At 46.9% G+C, this 11,104-nt stretch overlaps 1 protein-coding gene across 1 annotated transcript; it reads right to left on the reverse strand.

Annotated features, from left to right (window-relative positions):
- Positions 1–242: 242 nt before the first annotated feature.
- Positions 243–9,852, reverse strand: LOC309816160 (protein FAM170A-like; the record flags this gene model as incomplete). The annotated part of the gene is made up of 3 exons (XM_082646815.1): positions 243–285; positions 5,740–6,502; positions 9,783–9,852. 3 exons carry the CDS (start codon positions 9,850–9,852, stop codon positions 243–245), a joined length of 876 nt encoding a protein of 291 aa, XP_082502941.1.
- Positions 9,853–11,104: the final 1,252 nt, after the last annotated feature.

The following is an 11,104-nucleotide window of genomic DNA, read 5'->3' on the forward strand; positions in this document are numbered from 1 at the left end:
TTCCTCCCTTGCCTCGCATCCCCTCCCTTCTCTAATTAGCAACTGTTTGAACCTGCTCCTTGGAACTCAGGGAAGGTCATGGAGGCTGAATGAAGCCATTTCCTGTAATCAAGAAATGGGGGACACCGATACAGGCTTTGTGCCCAGGAGCCCACAGGGTCCTGCTAGGGATCATACTCAGTGCAAGGAGATGTGGAAAATCCAGAGATAAGGAATCATGGCCTCTTACTTGCCAAGGGCTCCTACTCTATGTTGTGGGGGAAATCAGACGCATTCATTAAGAGTCTGCCCGATTGAAGGATGTGAAAAGAGTTATCACAGAGGTACAACTAACATGCTGGGAAAATGTGTGGTCCATTCTCACTGGGATATCTGGAAGGGCTTCCTGTAGAAAGTGGGATTTTAATTGAACTTAAAAACAATTTGTACTTTGAAAAATTATACTCTTGAAAGAAATGAGTTGAGCAAGCGCCTGTCCTCTGATGGAGGGAGGGAAGTCTGGCCTAGTTGAGTGGAGGCGGGAAGGTGAGTGTTACGCTTAGTCTGGAAAACTCGGCAGGGTCTTCAACCCTACGGGGCTTTGAACGTTCGGTTGACTCTTTTCGGTTTTATTCTTCTCGCATTGGGAAGCCATTTAAGATTTAAGCAGGGGAATAATATTCTTAAAGAAAATAACTATGACCAGGATGAATTGAAGGGAGGGAGAAACGACATACTCATTTATCTACAATTTGGGGAAGAGAGGAAGATTACCTCTAATTCATTAGATGTGCATTGTATCAGCAGGAGGGAAATAAGCAGCATATCTTGATACATAAATCCTCCTCCCATATATGCATTCTTTTTCACCAGGGAGCAAGTATTTGGCAGCCAAGTTATCTTTAAAGTAATAATAAGAAAGCTATTTGGAATAAATGTTTCAGAACCATTTGTTACTTTGCACAGACCTATGAGCAAGTAGGATTGAGCTAAAGCATTTACAGTGGTATGTGGTTCTGCAGGGGCCGCCACCCTATTATATATACTTATATCTTGGCTAAACTCCAGCTGTTGCCACTGCTATTAGTCAAAGAACTGAAGTGTCAACGAGCTAATCAAAATAGCAAAGTGGGAGTCAAGAGTTTTTCCGCCTGTTTCCTAAAGTCTTAGGAAGATTGTTTCCTTTTTATTCCTTATATTCAGAACATAAAAGCCTCGCAGACATCTAATCTTTACTAGGTCAAACATTTCAAAAGGCAGTGGGGTTATTTTCCAGTTGCTTTTCAGGTTAAGGCAAGTGTTTTAGGGGCTTCCAAAGCCTCCCTCCTGAATCCATTTATGAAAAAAAAAACAAAAACAAAAAATGAAAGGCATTATTAACCCAACTACATTGTCTTGGTGTAAAAATCCTAACATATAGCATAGTGGGAAAAGGTTCTGAATCATGACCTAAGAGATGTGAGTTCTAGACCCAGTTTTGTGAATGCATAGCTTGGTGGTTTTGTCAAGTCTCCTATTTAACAGGGAGGGATTAGAATTTTTCTGTATGGTTTCTGTACTATTCAGTAGTATTGTTCACAATTACTTTCGCCTAAGGAGTTTAGAAAATGGAGAGACACATGATAATGTTGCAGGAAGAGGGACCTCTTCCAGGGCCCAAGAGTGGGCTCTTGCCTACCACTCAGAAAAGAATTTTCTGAGGAGACACACGTGCTGACAAATCAACAGACTTTATTGGGAAGGGGTGTCCGGGTGCAGAGCAGGAGGGGAAGGGAACCCAGGAGAACTGCTCTGCCATGTGGCTCGCAGTCTCAGGTTTTATGGTGATGGGGTTAGTTTCTGGGTTGTCTCCGGCCAGTCATTCTGACTCAGGATCCTTTCTGGTGGTGCACACATTGCTCAGCTAAGATAGGTTCCAGAGAGAAGGATTCTGGGAGGTTGGTAGGACATATGGACAGGAGTCTCCTCTCTCCTTTTGACCTTTCCCTAATTCTTCCGGTTGGTGGTAGTTGGTTAGTTCCGCGTTCCTTACCAGGACCTCCTGTTTTAAGATAACTCGTGAAAGTGGTTACTGTCGGGCCTGGTCAGGGCAGGCAGTTTTGGGCAGTGGTTTCCCTAAAAATAAGATTGTGGTCAACAATTTTGGGTGGAAGTAATGTGTGTTACTTTTGGGCGAGAACTCACACTGCCAGTGTGAGGCTCCAGAATTCTTTCTCTCTACAAAGATGACTGAGAGAGGTGGCTTTGTCAAGCAGGGGGCAGGAATAAGGAAAACGAAGAGCAGAACTCCTAGGCAGCCCATGATGGGCATGTACAACGAGTGGGAAATGAACCTTTGTTGTTTTAAACCACTGAGATTTGGAGGAATTATTCAAGCTTATTCCTTTTTGTTTGTTTGTTTGTTTGTTTGTTTTGCAATATGCGGGCCTCTCACTGCTGTGAGAGGAAGATAATAACAATGACAAGTAGCAAACCCTCTAAAATGGAGACTATACTCCATTATAGCCAATTAATGGGAGTGGGAAGCTCGGGCTCACTGTCCAGGACATAGAAATAAAAGCTGAGGATGCTCTGAGGCATCTCTTGGATATCTATAAGCCTCCATCATTTCTGCTGAGTAGGGTTGACAGATAAAATATAGGCTCTTCAGTTAAATATGAATGTCAGAAAAACAACGAGTACATTTTTAACGTAAGTATGCCCCAAATAGTACATAGGATCTACTTATACTAAAGGTGATGACTTATTATTCATGTGACATTCAAGTTTAACTGGGTATCCTGTATTTTAATTTAGTAAAGGTGACAGCCCTACTGATGATCCACAATGAAGGCAGTTCAGGAACGGTACATGCTGGCTCTCGGACAGTCAGAAATGGCATCAGCAGATCCAGGTACAGTATGAAATTCTTTTTGGATGTAGCTCAGAAGCCATGGCCAGCCCTTGACTGCAAGTACTGCCTCGGGTTTCCCTGAGGTGGGGTAAACCGTCCTCTTAATGGCCTTTTGGTAAGTCTGGAAGACCATATCCAAGGGGAGCCCCAAAGTCAGTTTCATCCTCACAACCATGTTTCCAATTCCTGGAATTGGCTGCAGGTGACTCACAAGAGATGAGGAGGTTTGTGAAAATTGGGAGTGTCATAGCTTGAACCCTTTGTAGGTAAAGTTTTGGTGCTCTGAGAGTTTTAACAGGAGCAATGTGAAAGACTCCAGGTCCCCAGGTAGATAGAAACAATCCTGTTTTACTTCTGTGTATGTGACAAGTCTCTAATAGTTCAGAGAGCAAATATCTGCTCTTACAAAGACTGATCCAAGCTTGGATGTTTCTGGTGACAAGGCAAGGTCGTGAGTCTGAAGTTGACCTTTTATGGTTGAGGAGACAATAAGGTGGTCAGAAGGTCAATCATGGAGGAGACGTTGGCTTCATCCAATGTGCAGGCTTGTATATGTGGTTCTATGCAGATTGTGTTTCAAAGGTGGAGCTTGTTTACAAGTATGAACACTCTCTGACGTGCTTTTTGGACCTTGATTCCCAGAGTGAGAGCAGTGCCGAGGCTCTAGAAATGCCATGGATATTCTGAGCTGTCAGTGGCATTTCCCCGGTACTGTTCCCTTGGTGCCGCTCCTTGAAATGTCCAAAGGGATTATCATGTGTCTTGTGGCGGGTCCTAGCATTGTGAAAGGAAGCTGCTGCACCGGGCTCAGAGGATTTCGGATGTGGTGGGAGGAGGAGTAGTACTACGACTATAACTTGTATCACAGCATATCGATTCCATCTTGAGAGTGGGGTTGGGGGGTTATGAAGGGGGGCTTTTATTGTACTTTTATACATTGTACCCTTGAAACTAATTCAATTTTTAAAAATTAATTAGTTTATTTGGGGCTGCATTGGGTCTCTGTTGCTGCTAGCGGGCGTTCTCTAGTTGCAGTGAGCGGGGGCTCCTCTTGGCTGTGGTGCACGGGCTTCTCATTGCAGTGGCTTCTCTTGTTGCGGAGCATGGGCTCTAGGCACGCAGGCTTCCGTAGTTGTGGCACGTGGGCTCGGTTGATGTGGCACACGGGCTCTAGAGCGCAGGCCCAGTAGTTGTGGCGCGCGGGCTTAGTTACTCCGTGGCACGTGGGATGTTCCCAGACCAGGGCTCGAACCCATGACCCCTGCATTCGCAGGCATATTCTTAACCACTGCTCCACCAGGGAAGCCCGATAATTCAGTTTTTTATAAAGAGAAGATTCCTAATATTATTCCAAAATTTTAAAAATATGTAGTTGGATAACACTATGAAAAATTAACTGATATATTCTTTTATTATTTCTCTTTGCTCCCTGGATCTTTTTCCCCATCCAGTCAGCTAGGCACTGTGAGTTCACTGCATTAGGAAGGTAAAGACTCAGCAGAAATGAGGGAGAAAAACAGAAAAGTCTCAGCTTTGGAATGTTCACAACGGAGGCCACAGTAGAACAGGTGAGAATTCTGTGAACCAAAAATAAATGTCGTCTCAAATGCAAAAAAGTATTCTCTGCACTGGGAGGCAGGAGAGGGAGGGAGGGAAGGACTGAAGGAGAGAGATCAGTGTGGCCAGGGACATGGAGACTGTGCTTGAGGACGATATGCCCAGGAAGAGAATCAGAATCTGGAGAAGATTCAGCCTGCACGTGATCATTGCCTCCAGCCAGCACCCTCATCTCAGACGTTGGGAAATTCAGAGAGAGAGTGGGAGTACGTCAGGAGGGCCACGCGCATAGTCTGTGTGGCAGGGGTTGTGGCCGTTCCCTATTTGTGAGGAGTCCCCAGCAATTTGCAGGCCTCTTCTGGAAAATGCTGGCGGACGTCTCTAGTGCTTATGTGAAAGCTTGTTCACAAACCTTGAAAGATACAGATGTAGATGACAGATAGATGCATAGATAGAAAAATGTCCTTAAATAAAAGCTCCAGGAAAGGTTTGGAAAATGCCCTTTATTGCATAGGACGCTTCTATTGTCATATGATGTTAGACTGAGTGCCGGTCCCTTCATCCTCCTTCAGACCACGGCATTCTGTCTGCTACTCTCCCGAGGGTCCTTTCTTCTCCCTGGAAGGGATAAAACAAATGAGGTAGAACAGGAAGAGACAAGAAGCACTCCAAGCTCTGCTGGTCAGGGTTACACTCCAGCATTGCCTTAATGCTCAGAGCCACACACACCACAGTGAGCTTGGCTCCAGATCTACTACCACGCAACGAAGGTTCTGGAACACTTCCATATCTCGGGGAACCTCATTTCCACGTGACTCTCTTTCATATTCCCCTTTGTCACAGAAGGCTAGGTCCAGTGGTCCGGGTGAGATCTCGGCTCAGGCCCAAGGCTCTCAGACCTCAAAGTTCTGGTCCTGCAAGGGCCCCTGTCCTCTCTTGAGACCACTCCTGGCTCTCTCTGCCGAGAAGGAGCTGCTGGCAGTACGTCCTCTAAGAGTTGAGGTCCATCGTGCAGACCCTGAGAAAACTCCTAGGAAAAGGCTCCACCTTCTTGTTTACGTCAACAGAGGTCAATGCCTTTGTTAGTGCTGGGTGTGTCCCATTTGATGCAACTGCAGAGCCATTAGGTAAACCAGCACATGTGTGCGGCCCCTTCCCTTAGACTCCTCTGGGCCCTCGTGACATAGGCTCAGAAGACTGCCAGCCTCAAGCCTTACCTCTTCCAAGGGACGGCCACACCGTCTTCCAGGATCTTCTGTCCCATGAATCTCAGTTGCTGTTTGGAACTCAAAGGAGAGAAAAGACCCTGCCTGCGGGGTCTCTTTGGGCTGGGGCCTTCCCCCGTGGGCTGCTCTCCCTCTTTCTCCTTTTCTTCTTGCTTCTCTACCTCCTTCTCCTCCTCCTCCTCCTCCTCCTCCTCCTCCTCGTTCTCCTCCTCCTCCTCCTCGTCCTCTTCCTCAGGGGTGCTCTCGGATTCCACATTGCCCATCCGCTGGGCCATGGTGAGATGAAAGGCACGGCAGCTGAAGCCCTGCAGGACGCCGCCCTTCACGTGCTGCTGGAGGATCTCCAAGGTGGGGAAGACCCGGCAGCAGGCCATGCACCTGAAGCCGGTCTCCATGGTCAGCATCCAGTCCGCTGTCTTGGCGCTGGGTCTCTCCTCGACGGCAGGTGGCCCTGATGGGCTGCCTGGCTCTGCCCTTTCCTCATACTCTTTCTCCTCCCCAGTGGGCTCACTGTCAGACAGGAGGCTTTCGGTGGACACATCAGAAGAAGTGTCCGTGGCTACTGTGCACACATCCTCAGGAAGGGTCAATTCTTCTATCCTCAGCTGCTTTTCAGGCAACTCCAAGGGTTTCTTTGTCTTCCAGGAGACAGCGACACCCTTGTTCACTTGTACCTGCATGTAGTATATTTTCATGCCCCTTTCCTCTTTGTCTGTGTGCAGATTGTTCTTACAGGGTGAAGAGGGTGAGGAGGAGACACAGTGTGATGGGGGAGCGGTCTCTCCTTCCTGATCCTGGGCTAGGGGTGGTCTAGGCTGGGCAGTGTCTCGATGAAATCTCCGGATTCCTGAAAAAGGAAATTAAAATCATAATAACATGCATGGGCCATGCCGGAAGCTGAGGGAGCAGGTGTGGTAGACGAGAGAGGGACATTGGCACGACATAGCAATGTCGTGAGCTTGGTGTCCGTTGGCCGTAGGACGGAGTGGTGTATTTGGTGTCATCTGTGGGCTTTTCATGTGCGTGGGGGGGTATACTGGAGCGGTGTCTGTATACAGGGGTGTGGAGTATGGTGGTGAGGGCTGTAGTATGTGAGGGATGCGGCTGGATGCGTGTACGATGAGGAGTGTGAGTTTGGGAATATCGGTGGTGCATTCCTTGTGGAATGGGGCTGTGGTGGAGGAGAGTACTGTGGAGCACGTGCTTGGGGTTGATGTGCACTGAGAAGGGCTGTGCCTGGAGGGCGCGTGTATGTGTGAGCTGTGTGCACCTGAGCTGGATGGTCCTGCTCTCAGGCTGGAGGTGTATGATGCAGAACTCTGTCCTTCTCTGGAAGCAAAGGCAAAGACAAAGCCTACATTTTCCTCTGAAGATGCTTAATCTGGTCCCTCTTCCCTCCACCTCAAGCCCAGACCTTTCCGGCCCCTGCTCCTTGACTTCCCCACCATGGTAGTAGCAGTATTCACACACACACCCCCAGACTCAGCTGGCATCCACGCCCTCGGAACAGCTCAGCCATCCTGCCCAGGCTCCTCCACAGAGCCCTCATCACCTCTGATGACCCTGGATTTCGTCTCAGCCTCCCTGGGATCTGTGTGCCTCCTGCTTCACAGCCAAGCACCCCGTCACCTGAGGAGCCCCACGCCCTTACCAGCGTAGCTGAGCTTGCGCAGAGTAGAAGTACAGAAGAAGTATTTAGAGGCAGAGGAGACCTCCACTGCCCCTGGGCTGCAGCCTTGGGCCACCACAGTGGATCCAAGCCGAGGGGGATCCTCTTGTGACTTCGAGATTCCTGAGGGAGGAATGAAAGGCTCAGGGTGGGTTCATCATTCCTCTGTCCACAAATATTTACTGAGTGTGTGACACGTGTCAGGTGCAGTGAATACACACAGTTGAGAGTGTGGTTCCCAGTGGATCCTCCAGGATTTAATTCCAATCAATACTTATTCTCTCACTGTCTAGTTGGTAATGTAGGCCTCGGTGGTGACTGTGAGTGTGTGGGAAGAGTGAGTGATGTGTATCAGTTAAGTCTGTGGTAAGTGTGGGGTTGGCATGGGAAGCACAGTGCAGACGTGTCTATCTGTGTCTGTGGCCTTTGTGTGCATGGTTTCTGTTCACAAGTCAGGAATTCTGGGACATGTAACGTTTCCTCATTACATGGTGTGGCTTGTATTTATGGTGTGTGTTCATTCATTCATTCACCAAGATTCAGTAAGCAGCTACTCCTGTGTATCCGGCACTCTTCCATTGTTGTAGTCTTTGGTAATGCTGCACATTCTAGTAGGGGAAGACACACACTAAACAAAACTACAATAAATATATAATACATCAGCTGGTGGTAAGTATATAAGGGTTGCCAGACTTAGCGAACAAGAATACAAGGCACCCAGTTAAATTTCAGTTTCAGATAAACCCAGAATAATCTTTTAGTGTAAGTATTCCCATGCAGTATGTGGCCTGACTTAGTTTTAGTGTAAGTATAGCCCATACAATATGTGGGACATACGGATACTGAAAAATTACTTGTTGTTTATCTGGAATTCAAATTGAACTGGATAGCCCATATTTTCTCTGGCAATCCTGACATAGGTTACTGAGACTGTGGTTTACTGTGGTTTGTACAAAGCGGGTCTGGCATTACTCAAGAATGTGTTATAAGTGTGGTGTGTATGACACGTGACTGGTTCTTATAGAGGTATTTAGAGATGGCTGAAGTTATTTGTGTTTGTGCAAGAGTTGAGGAGATACATGTATATACTGTGTGTGTGTGTGTGTGTGTGTGTGTCCTATATATATAGTGTGTGTGTCTATATACATATCTCATCTCCAGCGTTTGGTGTTGGAGGAGAGGTTTGTGATACAGGTGGGTTGTATGAGAACGTAGTATAGGAGGGATGCGTGTATATACCTCCATGTGCTGTGTGTGGTTTACTAAGGAAGTTATATGTGGGGTGTGTGATATTTTTGCTGCATCAGAGTGTACATGGGTGTATGAGTTACTGTCTCATAAAACACCCCTAACAAGAATTCTGTATACACTCTTACGTACACCGAGTGTCAGCCAGGTCCAGGCAGGGTGACAAGAACTTTACCACGCAGACTTTATATCTGGTAAGCTCTCTACCCCCATTCATCTCGCTCTTATCTGCACTACCACACACACACACACACACACACACACACACACACACAGGAACATAGGGCAAAATATTCTGAATGGTCAGGGGCAGTCATTGCCTTCCCCAGCCTGTCCCAGCCACTGCCTGGAAATCTGCCTGCTGTCTAGAGCTCCATTCCCAGGGCCCATCCTACAGTCTCCAGGGCCCTGGGCCTGGTAGGAGCTACTGGGCTCTAATCTGGGGCAGAGGCCTCTAGCTGGAGCTCTGGGGTGACCACCCCTCTCCCAGGGCAAGCTACTCGCCTCCATTTAATGCACGCAGGCACCACGTGGCCCGTGGCTCTCAGAGCTCCCCGCAGGACCCTGAGGCCATTTCTCACCCCCGCTCACGCGGTCTCAGTCTCTGGAAAACCCTTCCCTTCCCTTGATCTCCTTTGGGAAATTCTTCCTGTTGAAAGAATAAAACATCCTTGCTTTCAATATGACACCATCCCTAGACAAACAATCTTCTTTCAAAGTACATTCCACTTGTCAAGATATTTTTCAACAGGGCCTTCAACTCATGGGGCTTCTCTTTCCACTTTGGTAAAAGAGGCCAAGCAACTCATGGGTCTCTCTCAGCATCCTTGCATCCTTCACATCCCCCACCTCATGACCCCTAGGAAAGATCCAAGAGCATAAGAGAGAAATCGGGGACTGAGAAAAGCTGCACCTCTAGGTCTGTGCAAGCAGGATGCAGCCTGCTGTGAGTCCGACAAAGCTCCAGGCCCGGCTGCCCCAGGAGAGAGTCCTCAGACCAGCGGAGCTGACCTCCCATCTCCCAGGGGGCATCTGGCCGTTCTGTGCCGTCTCACACCACAGGGACCCTCCGGATAGATACGGCAGCATCAGTGAGACAAGGTCTCTCGCTCCCTGCTTCACAGGTGACACGTTCTCAGTCCCCCGCTTCCTAGAGAAGCTTCAGTTTGGCAGAAACCCATGTGCCCCAGACAAGTTGCCCCCCACATACCTCCTCCGTTCTCGGCAGTTTCCTGGGACTCTTCATTTTCCAGATGTTTCCTCTTTTGTCGCCGTTCCATCGTACCAACTAGAAGTCTCCCTTAGAAGATGCCTCAAGAGATGTCCAACTCCTCCTCTTCCCTACAGGTTGGCCCTTCTTGGCTCTTGGGCAATCCGTTGAAATGATTCAATACAAACAAAAGTAGTCAAGTCTCCTAAATGGCTGAAAAACTTGTACCACTTGGTGAACCAGCAGTAGTGCCTAGTGCTCACCAGGGCTGTTATGTTTGCAAGGTTGCCAGGCTCACAGTGGAATTCTGTGACCTCAGTGATGACATCAGAGCATTCGGTGGACCTAGGTTGAGCACAGTGTCTGCAATAGCACAGGCCCCATTTTCAAGAACAATTCCTTTTTCCCAGCCGAAGCTTTCCCGTGAAAGGGAAAGGTTCCTACCATATCTATTATAAATTGTATCATACCATGTCTATTATAAAATTCACATTTTGATTGGAGATCTTTTAATGTCTTTTCTAGAGAGATTTAATATGAATGTTTTAAATGGTCTCCAGTTTCCCTGTGGATTATTGACATTTTAAACTCTGCACTTCAATTTTCCCTCAATACGTGTAATTTTGTCACGGCTATTTCTGTACTTAAAGATGAGGAACTATATAATTGATTTCTTCATTTTTTCCCCATCTCTTTCCAAGGTACTGCATTTGATTGTGTCTTGTGACTGAGTGAAAAATGCTAGTCCTTGAGTCAGGACATTGGGCCCTTTAGCAAGTAACTCAACCTATCTGGGCTTCAGCTTCTGTATGTGCGATCAAGAGGCTTGGACTAGCTGACTTTTCAAATGCTGTGTTTCTTTGATTCACTCTCACTTACTGATCTGCTCCTTAAGAAGAGGGTCTGTTCTCATAAAGTAACAACAGTCTTTTCCTAACCTTGGGTTGGGCAGAGTTTAACTGTTCGTACTCAGTTTGTTAGTTATATTGCCTTCTATGTATGCTTAGCTCTAAATAATTTATACGGCTCTTGTGACAATTTTTAGATCTTCTTTTTTTCTTATTTTCTTTTATAGTTTCTAATTTGTTATCGCCAGTGTAGAGGAGCCTGATTGGCTTTTAAAATTTATTGATCTTGTATGTGTGTGCCTTGTTGAACCGTCTTATTAGTTCCTGCTAGTTTATCTGTGGGTTCTTTTGGGTCTCCTAGATAAATGAGCATATTAAATGTAAATAATGTGTTCTTTGGATAAAGTTTATTTTCTTGCATCTCTATATATAGAAGCAATATGTTGAATTGATTTAAATATTTTAACACTTACA

The sequence above is a fragment of the Mesoplodon mirus genome, assembly GCF_964341445.2.
Source record: "Mesoplodon mirus genome assembly, contig: SUPER_14_unloc_5, whole genome shotgun sequence".
Taxonomy (NCBI): domain Eukaryota; kingdom Metazoa; phylum Chordata; class Mammalia; order Artiodactyla; family Ziphiidae; genus Mesoplodon; species Mesoplodon mirus.